The 20378-nt window shown below is 46.6% G+C and overlaps 4 protein-coding genes across 4 annotated transcripts; 3 read left to right on the forward strand and 1 right to left on the reverse strand.

The window, feature by feature from the left end:
* Positions 1-3229: 3229 nt before the first annotated feature.
* F5891DRAFT_979888 (uncharacterized protein) lies at positions 3230-4418 on the forward strand (the record flags this gene model as incomplete). Its single annotated transcript, XM_041376942.1, has 6 exons — positions 3230-3380; positions 3495-3612; positions 3656-3691; positions 3887-4018; positions 4075-4293; positions 4349-4418. 6 exons carry the CDS (start codon positions 3230-3232, stop codon positions 4416-4418), a joined length of 726 nt encoding a protein of 241 aa, XP_041226575.1.
* A 390-nt stretch (positions 4419-4808) lies between these two features.
* F5891DRAFT_951398 (uncharacterized protein) lies at positions 4809-4979 on the forward strand (the record flags this gene model as incomplete). Its single annotated transcript, XM_041375040.1, has 1 exon — positions 4809-4979. One exon carries the CDS (start codon positions 4809-4811, stop codon positions 4977-4979), a length of 171 nt encoding a protein of 56 aa, XP_041226576.1.
* An 890-nt stretch (positions 4980-5869) lies between these two features.
* On the forward strand, positions 5870-6728 carry F5891DRAFT_1188108 (uncharacterized protein; the record flags this gene model as incomplete). The annotated part of the gene is made up of 3 exons (XM_041366952.1): positions 5870-5914; positions 5986-6131; positions 6185-6728. The coding sequence occupies 3 exons, from the start codon at positions 5870-5872 to the stop codon at positions 6726-6728; spliced, it is 735 nt and encodes a 244-aa protein (XP_041226577.1).
* A 10412-nt stretch (positions 6729-17140) lies between these two features.
* F5891DRAFT_979891 (uncharacterized protein) lies at positions 17141-18046 on the reverse strand (the record flags this gene model as incomplete). Its single annotated transcript, XM_041376943.1, has 2 exons — positions 17141-17820; positions 17953-18046. 2 exons carry the CDS (start codon positions 18044-18046, stop codon positions 17141-17143), a joined length of 774 nt encoding a protein of 257 aa, XP_041226578.1.
* Positions 18047-20378: the final 2332 nt, after the last annotated feature.

The raw sequence follows: 20378 nt of genomic DNA on the forward strand, positions 1-20378 counted from the left end.
GAGGACCAGTCTCCCCTGCTTGTCTTGCATCCACTGCTCCACCAAGAAGATCAAATGCAACCCTGCATCTCTGGGATCCCCACCCAAACGGATCCGAGGGAAGTCTACCACCAGCCGGACACATTCCAAGACACTTGCCCCTGCTCCATCCAATGCTCCGTCTCCCTCCCGGTCAAGGGCCCAAACTCGTAGTCAATCTCATGGCCTGTCCCAACCTCCGGCCATCCCTGCTGCAACTACACCCCAGGTGCAGTCACGTGGTTGCAGCAAGACCATCACTACCAAGAAGACACCTGCACCTGCATCTGCATCTGCAGCTGCACCTGTCCCTGCACCTGTCCCTGCACCTGCGCCAGCTGGTAAGTCACCCAAACCCTTGATGACTGGCTGACCTAATTTTTTACTTAGCAGTCAGGTCTTCCAGCGTTGCAGTGCCTCATGCAGCACTCGATGTTCCCATGCCGGATCTCCATTCCATGGCAATTGCAATTCGGGATGGTGCAGCTCGTATCGCGATTCTTGAGGCTCGGGTGCAGGAGCAGGACGCTAAGATTGATACCCTGCAATGCCTCCATGAGAGCCTCCGGCGCACGGTGATCGACCGGCACCCTTCATTTTCACTTCCGGACACACCGGCCGATGGATTAATGTTGCTTGATCAAGGAGGTCCCCCCCATCCATGTCACCCCTCCCCTCCGCACTTTCCAACCTCATTGATTTGGACTTTTCAGTGATGGAACCCACACCCGTGACGCCTGAGCATGGATCTGCTATGGTAGGTCCCATGGTTGAGCCCACCCACAATCCTCCAGCGAAATTGTGCTCCCAGATGAACCAGGCAACCTCTTGCCAGAATCCTCCGGCAATATTGTGGTCCCTAATGAACCAGGTAACCTCCTGCCAGAATATGCTTCCTCTGATGAGGAGATGGATGTTGAGGGAAAGGTTGATCTTCCTGGTGAGGAGGTTGAAATGGCTACATAATTGCTCAGTGATAGATGTACATAAATCTTTTTCAATGCATGTTACCTATGCCACAATTGAATGATCCAATGAAACCCAAACACCCGAATGTCAAATTCTCAGTGCCAAACCCTGAGTCCCGGGTGCCAGGTGCCGAGTCCCAAAATTCAGAACTCAGGATTTGACATTTGAGACGAACAACATCTCTCAGACAATGTTTAAATCAACCTACGTATATCTGTAAACATTTTACTAACCCACAAACCCCAAACCGAGATGTACCAACCCCCAAATCCTGAAACCCGAGACTGCTGGGTCTCGGGTTTTGGGGTTCGGGGGTCCTGGAACTCGGAACTTGGGAAATTTGGGGAGATCAATAAAATTTGATTTACAATCAAGTTTATTGACAAACACATTGACTTACCCATGTTTGAAATATATTTTGTTTACACATACTGAGTTCCAAGTTCCAGACCCCCAAACCCCCAAACCCGAGACTCAGCAGTCTCGGGGTTCGGGGGTCTGGAACTCGGAACTCGGTATGTGTAAACAAAATATATTTCAAACATGGGTAAGTCAATGTGTTTGTCAATAAACTTGATTGTAAATCAAATTTTATTGATCTCCCCAAATTTCCCAAGTTCCGAGTTCCAGGACCCCCGAACCCCAAAACCCGAGACCCAGCAGTCTCGGGTTTCAGGATTTGGGGGTTGGTACATCTCGGTTTGGGGTTTGGCACTGAAAATTTGACATATATATTTTTGTGAGTGTTTTGCTTCTGGTGTCCATGCTTATAAATAGGATATGTTGCACACCAGGGTTCAGGTGTGGGGTTTTTCCACTTCAGTCCTCGATTATTGGTCAATGCCACACATGGTCGATTCATGTTTTTGTGCTTAGGGGGTTTAGATTTGGTGGTCGACAGTAGGTATATGCACTCATAGTGTACATGTATCCTACATGTTTGATTCACTGGTGGCTACATCAGCTGTATGTCTTGATGGAACATATCTAGGCTCACCCATATATGTACCCATCTATGTACAATTCCCCCACGTCAGCCCACCCATCTATGCATTATCCCCCACCTTGGCCCACCCGTCTATGTAATACATCCTATGTTGGCCCACCCGTCTATATAATACATCCTCTGTCGGCCCACCTGTCTATATAATTATACCCCACCTCGGCCCACCTGTCTATGTAATAAATATTTTATCGCACCCTCGGCCCACCCGTATATTTGATATCGCTTTCATCGGCCCACCCGTATATGTAATACTTTTCACGTTGGCCCACTTGTATATGTAATACACCCCATGTCAGCCCACCCATATATGTAATACACCCCCGTCGGCCTGCCCGTCTATATAACAATATTTGCCTTACATCTCTCTTCAGCCCAGCTGTCTATAATATCCTACTCTACATATTACCCAGATGGGCCCACCCATCTCCATGAATGATCATATTCCCCCGGCCCATCCATCAACATCAAGGATATATATATCATTGGCATACATGGGCCCACCCGTCTCCATCGGAAATAATATGTGTCCCGGCCCATCCGTCATCATCGAGAATATACACAACATGGGCCCATGATCCACTGGCCCGTCTCATACAGGATATTATGGAGGTCGGGTGGCCCATATAATACGGAATTTGTCACTGAAGGGGCTCTTCCAATGACTTGGACTATTCCAACAACCCCATTTATTACGCTAACCTAGATGATTAAAGTCGGTGACTTTATGCCTAGTAAGGGGGTAATGTTACAATAACACTTTTCCTCTGCTTCTTTTCTTTCTTTGTCCATAACACACTTTCCATTTATGATCACTTACCTTTCTTGGATCCTGTACTTATATCTCACGACTATCTTGGTCCGTGCGCGCATATTGACTTATTTAAGCACGTGTATTAGCTATGTAGAACGTCACTTGAATCTTACTAGGTTTTACCCAGAACTTCCTTCGCTTAAGACCTCCAATCTTAAGTCGTCTGAACTAGCATTCTTAGCTGAAGCACTCCTTTGATTAAGTCTATACAGAACTCCTTCTTTTCTGAAGGACTTTACAAATCTCAACAGCCGAAAGACTCTGTCGAGTCTCTGTTGTTAGAACTATCCTAGTTCATAACACATATGATCATGATCGAGCCATTGATCATTGTCGACATCCATCCAGTCTTCAGGACTTAGTTGACGAGCATTACAGCTCATATCTCTGCCTTCTGGTGAGGAAGATGCATCAGGAGCCATGACATGTTGCCTTTTTTTCTTCCAGTGCATTTGCTTCTCCAGACGGCGCTGCTGTTTATAGATGTCAGCATCCAGGCTCTTACTGGCATCACACCAAGCCTCATGATTACTGAGGCTTTTCTGAGTTGTGAAAATCTTTGCACACCTGAGGCAGGTGAGGCCATCCATGGGATGCACACTCAGCCCAACATGAATACAAACTTTAGATCTTATATTGCATCCTAGATATAATAACAAATTCATAAGACTTAGTGGTAATATGTATTAGATCTAGATAATCCTGCTTTCTGCAACTCTTCTCCAAATGAGTCTACTAACTCCTGGTCTAAGTCATTGAAGTTGCCTGTGCCATTTTGCCACATGGCTCAGCTATCACCACCTGCATGGTATGTGAGCATCCTTAAGTTATGACAGATGCACCTATTCCAGTCTGTGGATGAAGCAATCAATGCTTCTGATCAAGCTGTCAGTTCATGATCATGATTGTCGACTCGGATATGACAAAGAGATTTTGACTTAGAGAAATTAGAATTGAGCAAGGTGGGTCATGTGATTTTGGAGATTGAAATTTGCCTTTGTTGATCAAATTCTGATCACATGACTTCTTCTACTGATATTATTGCATCACATCTCAAGCATGCCACACAAACATCGTTCCAGATCCCCCTCAGCTTCAGAGAGTGACACCAGCAGCAACTCTTCTATTTCCTCAATGGAACACTTGCAACCTCACCTTAAGAAGTCGTCTAAAAAATGTGGGCGCAAATCTGATAAAGGTGATCAAGAAGTCAAGTAAGTTTTCTATTCAAATTCCTTGTGCCGAGATCACTAATATAATCTATGATCAGGAAAGCTAAGATCTTGAAAGAGAACAACTCTGAATTCAAAGTTCAAGAGGAGTATCTTGTGGCAGCACGTGCCATGGCACATTGCACTGATCTGTTCTGCAATGTGGAGAAAATCCTAAGGGTAGGTCTACTACTACAGCAAGAGCAGGCCATGGAGAATGGAGAATTGGAAGAGTTGGAGGCCAAGCACAAATCCCATCAGAAAAGGCTTGCAAGTCTGTAAGTCTGAATTTTCATTTTGCAAAGTCTATACTAAGATGTCCGTTTTGTTTAGTTCAACCAATACCCTCAATCAGTACAAGCACAACTATCAGCAGTTGCTTCAACTGGCTCCGGGAGTCTGATCACTTATTGCTGATCGCATGAAGTCCAAGGAACTCATTCAGATCACATGAAAGGTGAGTATATGCTGCTTATATGTGCATATATTGTGTACTGATATACTATTTAATGACTGCTGTTATCAGTGGAACATGTTTGGATGATGCAACTTGCTTGAAGGCCCAAATTGGCCACTACGTGGCGCCTGAACCATTAAAAGAAGGTTTGAAGCCTACAATCTACAATGGCAGCTCACTGTCCAGGGCGCACATGGGCATCAATCACCCTGTGCTTGCTTCTTTTCTTGTCTGATATCAGCACTCACTGATTTCAACTGAGATTCCGCATTGTAAGTACTCGATTTATGACATATCCGATCATCTGATGTTCTTTGACTTAGGGCCTGAAAATGGATGGAGATCAGACATATCCATATGACCTCAATCGACTTTCCAGTGTTTCTGTGGGCTAGAAATCCTCCTGGCAGCAGGTACAACAAGGATGCCATACATGAGGGCCTGTTCCAGGGCTATCTCATTGAGTGTGTAAGTCTTTCAGTTGATTATATGCGTGTATCTTACTGATATTTTGTATTATGAGATAATGCATCATATTTTTACAGGTCCGTCCACTGCATTAGGTGATGACTCATGCTGTAGAGACTCATGCCTCTCATGGTGTGATATGGCACCTTTCACTAGGGAGTTCATTGCACGAACTTGCAGCACCACTCTGTGTGCTGTCCACAGCTATCCCTATATGAGGTGCAGCTTTCCCACGCAATGCACGCCATGCATGCACACTTCCCGCGCTTCGCGATGTATATGCGCCCGCGCTTTCCCATGCTTGAGCACCCTATAGCGCCAGCCATCCAGATGCATCCATCCACTGTCCACCAAGTTCTCTAGGGCGTATATTTCCATTTCTCTCATTTGCATATCATTCCACCTTTATTTTTATCATGGACCCTTACTTATATATATCTTTACATACTAGACCTTACTCGGTAGCACTTCAGTAGCACTTCGGCTCCGCATGACAGCGCTTAGGTACCGTATATAAGCACCAGCAATACATACCATGAGACCTTACCACTTAGACCACTTGACTTCCCACTGAACTTCCACCCACTATCTACCTAGCAGAACATAGTAGAAATCTATTTGTTTACATCTCGCACTCTCACATCTCTTATCTTGCATCATATCATCACTTAAGCTTAGTCTCTCTCATTTCCACATATCTGCACACACTTTCCCGCGCGTTCCCGCACCTTCGCATTGGCTGAACAGTAGCACCTTCAGCGCATATCACTAGATCCTTGCTGCACTCGCTTCCCCTTTAGGGTCGAACACACTTGTCTTCTCAAGTATAGCAGACTAGGCAACACGTGACCTTTCAACATTTATAGATACAGTCAGGAGCCTTGTTCGCGCCTCGCTGTGTTGTTGTTTCTACAGCGTCCCTGCATGACATGGCTACTGTTGAGGCAGAGCATATAGCATATGCTTGTGTTCAGGTGAGTTTTATTTTAATTGACGTACTTAACACAACTGACTTATTGTTTTCATATACTACTACTATTGCCAGGCATGCTTCGCCATCAGCAACAAGAACAAATGGTCTGAAGTGGATGGCAAATTCAACAATCAAGCATTCTACTACAACATCATCGACTTTATTCATGAGTGCGAGGATAGAGACTGGGCAGAGGGACTCCTCAAATGGTGGAACAGGTATGTTTTTCTCCTCTCTAATAATTTGCCTGGCTAATTGCTTCTGCCTTTAGGACATTATTTAAAAATGAGAACAGACGTGAAGGTGGACCGACCATATCCGACGACAATGGACCCGGAAATTTGACTGGCTTGTCCTCTGCTCCAGTAAATGGGCTGGCTAAAATGCGAGCACAGATGGCCGCTCGTGCCAGCACTGCCAAACAACTCGCAGCACCTGAAGCTACTCCGACTATCCCAACACCACCTCAAAGCTCTGTCACCCTGGAACCGGAACTCCTCCCACCACCAATTGCTTCTGTCACCCCAGAACCGGAACTCCCCTCACTGCCAATTGTTCAATCTCCAAGGCTCATGCAGACAGCCCCCATCCCACCAAAATCACCTGCACCGAGTGAACTCACGCCAGATGATGTTCCATCTGACAATAATGAAGACTTGGAAGATGTCAGTACCAACAAAAAGAGGAAAAAGAAGGCACCGAAAACCAGCTGGGGTAAGACTAAGCACCACACGACAGAGGAATCCAATGATGAGGACCAGGAACTGGCCAAGCCAACCAAAGGTTGCACCAAACACATAGCATGCAGGAAATAGATGGTATTGGTATGTTCATTTTGCCTTATTCTGACTATGTCGTCACTCGGTTTTCCTTGATCAGTTTTAGATTTTTCACTTTAATGATCGCTTGTTCGGACTCAGCAGCCACTTCTTGAATCACCACATTTTCACACTGGACTTTGCCTTGTTGCACTTGTATTCTCACACTGGGACTTTCAGCATTGTGCTCTTGTTACCTCTGACATTGCATTCCATGTTATCTCTGTCCAGCTTTGTCTATCGGGCAGCACAGAGGTCAATCCAACAGTGGTTGGGCTGGGGCTGAGTGTTAGCTCGGTTTGGATGCTGACGAGATTGCTGCCGGGTGGGTAGGAAACAAACTCGACAGCGGATTGTCAGATGACCATTATATGTGATAAGATAGGCTGCTAGATACAATGATAGGTATGTATGTATGTATGGATATTCGAGATATAATCCAATATGACATGAATATGATTATAGTTGCAATGATAATGGGAGTGGAGGGAGGGTGAAAATACGAGAAACGAGCGAGGAAACTGTAGGTACAAGCGAGTGGGATGTGTGATATGGAGAAGAAACAACAAAGAGAGAGGAGCTGAAAACTCTCGCACAGCTGGACGTGTGGTGCCGGTTCCTTCCGGGCACTCTGGAACCAGCACCTTTCACATTCCAGCTTCATCTATCAGGTGGCACAGAGGTCAATCCAACAGTGGTTGGGCTGGGGCCGAGCATTAGCTCAGTTTGGACGCTGACAAGATTGCCGCTTACCCATGCGCTGGTGAAACCAAACTGTGGCAGATCACGCAGCCAGCCCAATCACTGGTGAGACAGTGCTACGACAGGATGATGCTGAGGTGTTGAGAAGTGATTTGTTCAAAGGCACGGATGTACGTTTCATAGGCGAGCGAATGCCAGTGCCCTGCTAGATGCACTATTTCGGGATCTACCTTCTGTGCAAGGTAGAATGAGGCCCCTCCTATGCGAAACAAGTGCCCAAACGTGGTCCCCCACCCCCAAGCTGCAATTATGCAGTTTATGCGCTTGAGTGCACGCTGTTTTACCATAGGGTGGATGTCACCCAGTCTGTCTCACCATGAGAACAAAGGGTCCTCTTGGAGCACTGGTACTACTGATGCTAAGTTGTGTAGCACTGTAATAGGACAGAGTGTGCCCTGGGAAACTAGGAAGATTGATTGAATTTCTCCTGGGCAAGCTGTTTTAGCTGATGGCAGATCTAATCGAGCATATGCCTTCCCTACAAGGTCAACTTCCAGGAAAACATCCTTGCGAGTGATGTGTTTTGCTGGATCAAAGGCTGTCCATGATTTGACTGACATCTCACCGAAACACATCATACCAAAAAAGGCACAGCTTGCCATTGCCCAGATGCAAGCATCAAATGAGTCAGATAAGTTTAAGGTGGCTTTGAGTGCATGTAACATATTGATAGTGATTGGAGGATGGAGCGGCTTGCGTCGAGCACCAAGCAGGTTGTCTAAACTACATAGAGACCAATTTATTTGAGCATGTGCCCCACCAACCTATATCCTGCAGGTGCATGGAGCACAGAGGAATTTTGTTGGGAAGGATTGGAATCAAGTCTGAGATCCATTGGAGGTCTTTGATAACACCTTTTGGTGGGGAGAGCTTTGCACGAGGTGAGCGAAATATTGCTGCAAATGATGAAAGCCCCCTTAAGAAGGGACAAATGATGGGGAATATGCAGGAAACGTGCACAAGTTTTCCATGAAGGCTGTTTGCCTCTTTTTCAGAGAATTTGGTTGTGGTGTCTAGCCATGTTTTCACCAGAGCTTGAACTTTGGCAAGTTTCTCCTCCGGTAAGGCTACAGATTTTCTTTTGAGGTTCCAGTTGAATCCAATATAATGTTGCATGGAGGCAAAACAGCGGAATTTCTCGAGGCTCCATGGAACACCACAGTAAGCAGTGAGGGTGATGAAATCGGCTTCTGTCCAAGATTGATGCAGTAAATGGATAACAAGGAAGTTGTCCACCCATTTTTGGATCAGGTTGAAACCTGCCTTTCCACAGATAGCAACAAGCATGTCGGCAATAGATCCAAATACTCCAGCACTGGATGTTAAACCAAACATGAGAGCTCTGTCCACGTACACAATCCTGCGCCAGAATACACATAGAGTGTTTTGCTGGAGAGGGTGCATGGGAGTTATGCGATATGCTGCTGAGATATTGAATGTTGCTGCAACACAGCCCAGCGGAAGAGTGAGAATTAGTTCTGCTGTGCTGTTGAATGAGCCCCATACAGTGGGGAAGTCGTCTGAATTGATACCTGCATTTACTGAAGCAAAGGAAGGGTCGTTTCATGGGTATGAGAGGTCCTGTACCAAGCGGAATTTGCTGGAATGAGGCTTTGGGACTAACCCTAAGGGTGACGATTGAAAAGGTCCAATTGGGAGTTTGAGCTCGTGAGGGGTGTAACCTCGGGAATAATGACCAGTGGCTTGTTCACTGGCGATGTATGAGTCGATAAAGGAAGGGTCTAGCTGAGAAGATGTATGATTTTCAAAATAAACGAGTGTTTGGTGGGGTGCCTTGTACCCTAACATCAAAACTGTTATGAAGTCCTGCAAGTATGTGCAACCAGTCATCTAAGATATTATATTTATGTAGAAGTTCCTCGACCCAATCCACAATGAGTGGAGTTATCACTAAGTGGGGGTCAGGCTCACTGGGTGCAGCTGCCGGCTCCATGACCAGCCTCTCCACAGATGCTGCATCCATGGAAGTTGGTGCAGTTGGCTCCAAATGAGCAGGCAGAAGAGCGGGTCCAATTGAGGCAGTAGTGCTTTCTGTTGGCTGCTGTGAGAGTGTGTCTGCTCTTTGCTGTGGTTGTAATTGGTGTCACGGTTTTGCCTGCAGAGGTAGATTCGGCACTGCAGTCACCTGGCAAATGTCCAGAGTGCCCACATCGAAAGCAATGCACTCGTGCTTTCTTGCATGGAGATTGCATAGCTCCGTATGATGTGGTATTGGCTGAGTGGCTAGGGATACACATGCAGCAACCTGAGTTGCTATGAGCGTGAGGGCATTGATGTCCAGACCTGTCAGGCCATGGGCTGGGTTCTGTGCGGCCAGCTCTCGCTGTGCAATATCATATTCTTGCGTGATTTCCCATCCATGGGAGGATGTGAGTTCAGAAACAATCTTATGATGGGATATGAAGGCTGCCCCATGGTTGGCGCCATGGTAAAAGGTGATACGCTCTTCCACAGCTCTGGATGCAGTCAACCAATCATGAAATTTAATTGTTTGTTCTTTGCTACAATCTAAACCTTTGGCTACTATGTTGCCTTGGGTATTGAAGGAAAATGCCTCGTCGCCGTTGCGAGCAGCATGAAGGCATGCTGCAGGGGTAATCACTAGGTATGGCACATATTTGTATTGCCTTAAGGCATCCTCTACCTTTGGAGGGACGACTGTAATGTGAAGATCTATGTGAGCAATGGAGCTCTCAATGGTGTGGAGGGAAACGAAGCAGTTGATATATATAAATTAAGGCTTGCTTCCAAAGAGAAGCATAGAGCCACGACAGAGGATTTGACCCAACAAGGTGCACAATGATGTAATGATAACAATGAAATATTGTAGGGGAGAACTTACTGGCATCAAGTGGGTTAGCTTTGAAGCCAGGAACCAATTCTGGCAATGCGGGCTTCTTTGGTTCATTGTGCATAGCAGCAGCAGCCTCATGAGCTCTATCAACTGCAGCTGGGTCTGCAAATAAGACAGGAATACGAATAAGAGGGGCATTGGCCGGTGGGTGGGCACCATTGGCCTCCTCCTCTTCTAACTCCAGAAGCCTGGCTCGTAGGGCTGCGCGCTTAGTTGTACGTCTCTGCATAGCTGGGTCTGGTTGGACTATAGCTGGCCCCACTAGTGGGGATGCTGTGCCAGTGGATGCATTAGGTGCGGGCAGATTAGCTGCTGAATTAGACGATCTGGCAGGTGTAGTGGATGAATGTCCAGATTGTACGGAAGGTCTTCTTTGCAGTGCTGGGTGGGAGGATGATCCACTAGGTGCTGGGTTACCAGTGGGAGGCAAATTTGGGTGGGTAGATGCGGTTCCCAGTGAAGGTACAACAATTCAGATGGTGAGTCTGAACAATGTGTTGGGTCTTGCAGAACCTAGCTGCTATTTGACCCTAAAGGGTTTCTGGACTAGGCTTAAGGCTCTGAGGAGAGGAAATATCATAGAAAACTGCTGAGCACTCAGACTCATACTGGTAACTGGTGAAAAGATTGCTTGATTATGTAAGCTACAAAAGTGCCAACATAAGGTAAGGTAAAAACAGTCTCTACCAGCCCAGCCAGAAATGAATCCCTACACCGGCCTTTGAGTTGATGGAGGCAAGAGTAGGATGGGTGGTTGCATAGGCCTATTAGTGGTGGATGTCTGGTTGCTCTGTGAAGTAGAGCTGGATGAGGTTGCTTGAGGGTTGCTGTTCCCTGGGAGATTAAGGCCTAAATGCTGGTGTGTCATTTGAAATATTAGAGCGAAGTATTTAATAATCGAAAATATGAGAAACAAGCAAGGAAACTATAGGTACGAGCGAGTGGGATGTGTGATACGGAGCAGAAACAACAAAGAGAGAGGAGCCAAAAACTCTCGCTCAGCTGGACATGTGGTGCCGGTTCCTTCTGGGCACTCTGGAACCGGCGCCTTTCACATGATTCTCTCATTCAGTGATACCCTGCTAGTGCAGCAGGTTCCTTATATTGTAGCACCTTACAATATATTGTACTCTCATGATGATAATCAATATCTGAATAATCTAATTGAGATAATAATATATTTGCCTGGAACACGTTGCAGAGACTCATGCCTCTCATTGCTTGATATGGCAGTTTTCACTAGGAGGTAGATTGCACAAACTTGCAGCATCATTCTGTGTGCTATCTGCAGCTATCCCTATATGAGGCGCAGCTTTCCCATGCAATGTGTGCCATGTGCTGTAGAGACTCGCACGTCTCAATGCCGAGTATGCGGCCCTTACCCATACATTCCTATATGATCCAGCTCTAATCCAAAGGGCCAGTCTCGCGTGCACTCGCGCGCCTTAGGTACACTTGCACGCACTCAGGCGTGCCTTACCTGCGCTCGCGCTACACGCAATTCGTGCGCCTCCTCCTGGGTCTTCGCGCTACTGTCCGTCCATTCGTCCCATGTCCTTACTGATTTGCTGGTGCATTATTTCTATCTCATTCATTGAACTAATGAAATCTTCGGTCTGATGTCCGCACTACATATAGAAAGTCTATTTAAACTTAGTTATAATTAGAGTTGATATGGTTACTCGGTTCGGAAGTGTGCCGCATAGCGGAATCTCCCTTCTTAAATACAGAGGGATTCTTTTTGGTTCTGGTACTTACTTTCTCCTTATCTCTGGGTACTGAAAAGTGTATAGATCATCTCCCTGCTTGAAATCAGATCATATCCTTCTATCAACTATCATCTGAGCATCCATTCCTCATTAAGGATCTTTTCCCTGAACACTCTTAGCGCGCCATCGCTTCGCGTGCACGCATTCTTGAACCTCCCGCTCATGCGCGCATCACGTGCGCCTTCGCCTCGCTTACGCGTGTGTTACCTTCTTGTGCCTGTTAGCGCCCGCCTAGCTCATAGAGTTTCCCTCCATTTTTATTCTGAGGAACTTCTCTCAGTGGTTGTCCTTTGGGTCAAGTCGTTGTCTCGTATCCTGGTCTTGCTGTAGAGCACCCATTAGTTTTAAGTGTCTTCACCTATAGCCAAGATTCCTCTTCTACAGCGCGCACACTTCTCGCGCTTCACGATGTATATGTGCACGCGCTTTCCCACGCTTGATTGCCCTATAGCGCCAGCCATCCTGAAGCATCCATCCACTGTCCACCGAGCTCTCTAGTGCGTGTATTTCCGTTTCCCTTATTTGCATATCATTCCATCTTTATTTTTATCATGAACCCTTATCTATGCATATTGATATTATGTGTCCAATCAAAGTAAGAAGAGGAGTTGAAATACTGGTATCTGATATATGGTGCGGTTTGAGAATGAGATGTTAATGAAAGGTATTGATTGTTTGGGCGAAAGCCCGCAGGGCTTTCCGGTGAAGGTACAACAATTCAGATGGTGAGTCTGAACAATGTTGGGTCTTGCAGAACCTAGCTGCTATTCGACCCTAAAGGGTTTCTGGACCAGGCTCAAGGCTCAGAGTAGAGGAAATATCATAAAAACTTGCTGATCTCTCAGACTCATACTGGTAACTGGTGAAAAGATTGATTGATTATGTAAGCTACAAAAGTGCCAACATAAGGTAAGGTAAAACAGTCTCTACAAGCCCAACCAGAAATGAATCCCTACACCGGACCAAAACAACAGGCTCAAACCTGGGAGAAAAGATGAGCTGTGAATCCCAAGAGATTAGGAGTTCGACGACGCAAACAGCGAAGCTTATGGCCCAATGGTTAAGGAGGTGGACTTACTCCAAGTTTCTGAGATCATCTCACTGGGGGCATCATGATGCGCGTGAATGGTTCGAGAGAAGGGTTTGCTTGAATATAGGGCGCTAACACTTTGGCATGGTCTCAAAGGTATCGCATGAATGCGTCACTTGACCAATGGCCCATGGTTTTGACTACCTCGAATGGAACTCCCCGGAGGAGGTACTCTAGAGTACCTCCTATGTGAATACTGTGTCCTTTGAGATTAGGGAGGTTGGCGACTGCGGAAATGGACAATATGTGTTTGGTGAGCTCTGTTTTGGACAACGTGCGTTTCCCTTTCTCAGGATGGTTCCAGCTGAAAAGGTGATCTGAGTCTTGTGCGGGATTGATGGCCAAGTGATTCCTCAACGCTTCCTTTGGGTCTGATAGACCCTCCTGCTCTGCCCAGTAAGCATCTTCTCCTTCTTTTGGAGCTGATTTCGTGCTGGGTAAATGGAATTTAGTTATGGCAAGACCGTTCCTGTCTATTCCTTCTGAAACATCTCCTCGAGTGATGTGCTTTCGTGGATTGAAGTCTTTCATTGCCAAGACGGTAAATTCTCCTAGGTGAGCAACTGAATAAAATGATGTAGTTATGCAGGTGAATATGGCAGTGTCTTTGGGATCTTCAAGATTTAGATGATTACAAATTTCGATTATTATGGCGGGGGTGAAAGGAGAGCACTTAGCGTGCTTAGATGCAGGTGGGGCAAATTTCGCGGCTCCATCTAAAATGGACTTAAGTTCTCCTGCTGGTATGAGCCAAGGGTGACCGTGCAGTATATGCCAAGCTTTAAGTCCTGCTGCGTAGTTTGCGAGTGTGGAACTGGAATATGATCCTGCACAGCTGGATAGGAATGCAAGCAGTAGGGGGCAGGAGATGGGGCATCTTTGACTCTCTGTGATTTGCTGCGTGTCGCAGTACACATGGAATACTAACAGTCTGGTGCCATATGTTTCTTTTGTGGAGGCAGCCCATGATGAGCCCATGACTTCTAGTACCCGATCCAGCTGTGAGTCTGATATTGAGAACTTGCGAGGGTCGTTGGAGATTACCGTTCTGCGAGTGTCTTTGCAGAACGGTTTCCAGTAGCTTAACCTATCCCTAGCTAAACAATGGGGGCGGAGAGGTGAGGGAGTGGGAGTCAGATTGGTTCTATAAGGTTGTGGATTTGAAGGAGTGTCAGTGGTGATACTGGGTAGAATTACATCGAAACCTTGGCGCTCAACAGCTTGGGTCCCCGTGGATTTGGAGAGTGTCGAGGAGGATTTGGTCTTCTTCTTGTCTGGATGCTTGTAGGCGCGCTGCACCTTGCTGTCTAAGCAAGGCTCTATTGATAATTTTGGTGGCAGGAGGGGGGTAGCGCCCGTTGTGCAGTAGGCGGAGTTCTGCAGCTGTTGGGGGTTCAGTTGCATTGACGATGAATTGTCTAAGGATGGGAGGAATGACGATTGGAGGGAGTAGAAGCTCTCTGGACGGGTAGATTCCCCTGGAGGGACCATCGGCTGGGTTCTGCTCGCTCTTGATGTAGACAGTGCAGATTGCGAGATGTTGGGGTAAGCATTGGACGAGCTCATGTACTCGATGGAAAACTGTGTTGACTTCTCGGTTTCGGTGCCGTCCTTTCCACCATCCTTCGACAACTCCGGTGTTGTCGCCGTATACAGTGAGTGCATTGCCCAGGTTAGGAAAAGTGGTGAGGGTTCTAATGAGCAATTCAAAGCCAATGGCTTCTGCCCATCCAATGTCATGCTTGCCATTGAGAGTCTGCCAACCGGGAACGAGTCTCCAAGCTCTCCACCGATTTCCAATGACGATACCTATGCCTATGCTTGAGCTGGCATCCGAGAAGGCTTGTGGGTCCACGTAAGAGGCTGGGGGGTATATAGGCCAGGAGACACCTCCGCTTTGCAACGTGTCTGACCACCAATCGAGATCATCTTCGATGTTCTTGATGGGGTGGTGCAGCAAGTGAGGCTTCTTTCTGCAAATACTCAGCATAGTTTCCAGTGATGTGAGGTAAGCGCGCCCTTTCCTCAAGACTTGGCATGCATGCAGCAACTTTCTGTAGAGCTCTCGCACGTCTTGCAGAACGTGAACTGTTCTTCAGCCCCACTTGTGGATGGCCAGTAGGTACTTACTGACTTTTGACGGGCTCAGAGCGACCATGCGATTGGCCACATCCCACACGAAACCTATACAGATGGTTGAGGTCGCGAATGGTTGGTCCTTTTCCTTTTCCCATCTGATGCCGAGATTGGAGGAGAGACTGTCGATGTCCTCAAGGCAATAACCGAATAGTTTGTCGTGTTCTGATCTGGGGGATTGTTCTGATAGGTCTTTGAGGGGCCATGCGCAGTCCTCACTAAATTCCTTGATTGAATTGTCGTCGAACACGCGTCCTCCAAACCAGATTCTGCTGCCTGATTGGTGCATGCCTCTCTCTGCGAGGTCTTTGTGCCATTGGGCGTGTTGCCTATTGTAGTCATTTAGATATTCTTTTCTAATATGTACAAATATATGGTCATCGACCCATTTGTCTAATGGGCTGATTCCGTGGTGTCTGAGAATCTCGGCACCTGCATCTGCTACGTGGCCATATGCTCCTGCAGATGGGGTGGCTCCAAATGCCATGCACATGTCTACGCACAGCTCGGTGCTCGACATACGAACTACTCCTGCCGGCCATTGGGAGGGGTGAAGGGGAAGAGTTCGGTAGGCTTCTGCAACATCTTCTGAACCTATCGGCAGTCTCGACATTAGAAGGTATATGACTGAGAATTTGCCCCAGGTAGTGGGAAAATGATTAGCATTGATGTGAGAATTAATTGATGGATTAGGGTATGTGGGATCGGTGTCATGTGGAAAGGAGAAGTTCTGGACCAGTCTGAATTTTCCGGGTTTTCCGGGTTTAGGTATTATGGACAAGGGCGATGATTGGAAGGGACCTATGGTACGTTCGAGCTCTAGAGGGGAAAAAGAGCCTATATATCTTCCTTTGTGCAATTCTTTCTGGATGATGGAATCAAATTCTGTGCAATACTTGTTAACTGAGTCCTTATTTGGTGGGCTTTGTATATGCATTATTAAAGGGAAGTTTAATTTAAATCCTGATCTGAAGCCTTCCGGAACTTTCACAAATCGATCCAACGCATCGGCATTACATAACTCATGTTCCCAAACATCTGCGATGTAGGGGGTGAGAGGATTAGTTCTTCTGTGCTCGAGGGCAGCATTGGGCTCCATGGTCTGACGCGCCGCATCCTGAGCACAGATGCCTGTTACTGTGCTGGTTGCTGGTGCAACCTTCCTCTCTTTGCCATGAAGTACATAGCTGGCGCCCATTCTTGGACCACAGTGCTTTGTGGATGCGTTCTGAGAATGTGTCAAAGAGGTTATCCCATGTCTTGGTGGCGTTACATTCCACTGTGCAGTGGGAGTTACGTCCGAGACAGACAGCACAGCATGGGAGAGGACCGGAAGGATCGGCTTGGTCTCGAAAGGAGCGTGCTTTCTTTTTGTAGTCATTGCTCTCAGTGTTTGGAGATGCCGCTCTTTCCTGGACGTTGCCTGGACGGGCAGTAGGTGCCTGCGTGTTGTGACTGGTATAGGTATTGTTAGCAGCGGCAGCCTGGTGTGCGTGCAAGTGGGAGGTTTTGGTGACGTGATGTCAGTGGTGGTGGTGTTGGTGCATGATGACGGTGACACGATGTCAATGGAGGTGGTAGAAAGGAGCGTGATGTCCAAGTGATGGTTTTATGGCAATTGGAGCCGGTCAACGCGTGATGGTCAAGGGAAACGAGTGTTTCGTTGATCGAGCGTGATGTTGATATGATTGAGAATACGAAAGACACGCGCGATGCATGTGATTCATGTAAAGAGGAAACGAAAGGGGAGAGTTCCGGTCAGGTTTGTAAGTAGAATTCACAATGAATGTACCTGTTTGAGTGCAGCGAGTGCTAAGTCACGATCTTCATTGAAAATCTCTTCTCCAGCCTCCATGATTAGATCCTGGTTAAGTTCTGCTATGCTCCAACCGAAGGGGCCACCTGCTGTAAAGTGCCATAGTCTCCGTTGCTGGCTTTGATATAGTAGTAGCGCACGTTGCTTTAAGGTGTTGAAAGTGTGTCTCCAACGATGGTTCTGGAGAGCGGTCCAGAATTGGATATGCATGTTGATTCTATCTTCCGGCCATTCATGTTGCTTCATGGCTGTAATCATACACGGGGTGGCTTCGTTGAAATGCTCCCAGGACAGATTCTTGTCTTTAGTGATGACAGCTTTGGGGTCGCGCATTTCATCAGCATTAATCCACGTTTGTAGTCCATCAGTGTTTGTTGTTAGCATTAAACCTGGTGATTCAGTGGAGAGTAGACTCTTCTTGGCGTCTTTCAGACCTTTGTTAGTGAAATAGTAGAGTTCGCAATACTCTCCTGCTTTCAACTTCCGCACAGCGTAGTGGGATGGGATAACAACTGGTATGGAGGGAACTTTGGAGTTGCCGACAGGAATGAACTTAGATTTGTTCTTCTTCTGTTCCTCTTTGCGAGCTGCTTCTTGTTTGTCAGTGATGGCTTGTTGGTGGTCTCGTTCTTCTTCTATTGCTAACCGTCAAGCTTCTTCAGCGTCTCTAGCAGCTTCTTCAAGTTGCTCTGCCCAGAGCTCTCTAGCTGTATTGTTGTTTAGTGTCCATAAGGTTGCTAGAAGTTCTGCAGCTTGGACATCGTCGCCAATACCATTGGCGATGAGCCGAGCCCTGGCTGTTGCATGATCTGCTATTCTAAAATCTGGCAATATTGCGTCATTTGGGTTGTCTAATAATGGGGCCATTTTGAAAGAGTATGAGCAGAAAACGATAGAGTTAGGACTAGAGATTGTCCACGACATTGAGAAGCTGATGTGGTTTGAGAAGAAGGTTGCTGTGCCACAATGTTTTCTCACACATAGACTATATTCTATGTTAGCCTCGTGCCTCGGCTAGCTTAGAATTTGACTTATATATATCTTTACATACTAGACCTTACTCAGTAGCACTTTGGCTCCGCATGACAGCGCTTAGGTACTGTATATAAGCGCCAGCAGTACATACCACCTTACTGGACCTCTCACTTTACCTTACCATTTAGACCACTTGACTTCCCACTGAACTTCCACCCACTATTGACCTAGCAGAACATAGTAGAAATCTATTTGTTTACATCTCGCACTCTCACATCTCTTATCTTGCATCATATCATCACTTAAGCTTAGTCTCTCTCATTTCCGCATACATGCGCACACTTTCCTGCGCGTTCCCACGCCTTCATGCCTTGCGCACACCTGCACTTTCTTGTGCTTCGCTTTAGCACATACTTCTAGATCTTTGCTGTACTTGCTTCTCCTTTAGGGTCGAATGAACTTGTTGTCACAAGTATAGCAGACTAGGCAACATGCGACCCTACAACAATTATAGATACAGTCAGGAGCCTTGTTCGCGCCTTGCAGTATTGTTGTTTCTACAATGTCATACATGCTCTGTCCATTGGACATTTCAGGTTCCAAATCTGCTCAGACATACTAAACCCTAACCCTGATATTATTGACAGTATTGATACCATATATATATCTATGTATTGTTAGGTCTAGTATGAGCAATTTTTGTGATGTGCAATACCACATCAAGAAAATGTCAACTTACTTAATCCGCTGTAGAAGAGGATTCGATAGTGGTATTATAGAGTGGTATGAGATAAACTCAAGTAGTCCTTGATGAGCGAGATATATGTTGACCCAAGGGGATTGCTACTGAGAGAGGTTCCTCTAAGTGTATATGTGGAGGGAACACTGGACCAGGTGCTTGGTCAAGCCTGGTAAGGCACACGACAATGAGCAAAGCACTAGTGAGTGAAAGCGACGTGAAGTGTTACGCACTCAAATAGATCTGTTATGCGGAGCCCTAAGAGGGGCGTCGTCCACTAATGTTCATGACATAACCGGAAGGGTCCGGTGTAGTGACTGAGACTGGCGACGTCGAGTCGGCAGATATCAGAGACGCGCGTGTCACGTGACTTCTAAGACGGATGTCTTCAAAGTCACTGACGTTCTCAAAGTAAGGACAGTCTTGTCCGAACGATGAGGTAGTTGATCGAGGTAGACTTAGGCGCGATGAGCACCTAAGAAAAGATACTAGAGACTGAAGCTGAGGGGGCTTCAGAGGGAAGTATGTTCGAGGGAAGATTGAGTAGATTCAAGTTAGGGAATCTAGTACAGAGTGACCGACTACTTATACTAAGTGGAAAGGGTTAAGGGCAAGGCTACCGTACTGTAGGTAAGGGCAAAGGGGAAACAGAAAGGGTATAGGTACGCTGGTAGCAGAGCCTGATTAGTGATGTGAGGTCGAATGCGGAATGAGACCGAGAAACGTTGGAACGAGCCAACGGTAAATGATACAATGTGCAGCATGCACGAGTCAAAGGAAAGATAAGACAAGATAAGGAAAGCCACATTGGTGGCACAAGTCAGAACGAGTCATAGCCTGAAGGCACGTGCGCACGTTGGTGCGATAGGAGGGGGACGAGGGACGGGAACGGTCCCGAGGATCCGGTCAACGGATAGTCGGTAGAGAAGTACGAGCCGGAGGCATACGAGGGCGAGGACGAAGGGGAAAAATGATAGGGGGGCCATGTAACCGATGTTACTTGTAACATGAAGTGCTGATGAGCAACAATGGGCGGTGATAAGCGACAGTGCGCGACTTATAATGGAAGCGCATGCTGAGTGGTGTGCATGTGGGTGGTGGAGCATAGCGACTCTTTAACGAGTCAGAAAACTAATTTGGCAGAGTTTCTAGTAGTGTATGGCAGCAGCGCTCGTATTGTACTTAGATACTCAAGAGATATGAGGGAGAACTTAGGCTTAGAGTCCAATAATGTGCAGGCAGAAAGATGATCATTATACAGTTTAGACGCACGTATATATACTAAGTAATACTAAGCGCTGTCAGGCACTAAAGCGAACCGAGAAGTGAAGCAGATATGAGATAATATGTAATGTAAAGGTCCATGATGGAAAATATACAAGATATGGCCATAAGTGCTGGAGATATGTCAGAATAAATGGAAATAGGATGGGAATACGCACTGACGAACTGAATGGACATGGAATGGATGGATGGAGGATGAGC

The sequence above is a fragment of the Suillus fuscotomentosus genome (assembly GCF_016647785.1).
Source record: "Suillus fuscotomentosus strain FC203 chromosome Unknown F5891scaffold_24, whole genome shotgun sequence".
In the NCBI taxonomy this organism is placed as follows: domain Eukaryota; kingdom Fungi; phylum Basidiomycota; class Agaricomycetes; order Boletales; family Suillaceae; genus Suillus; species Suillus fuscotomentosus.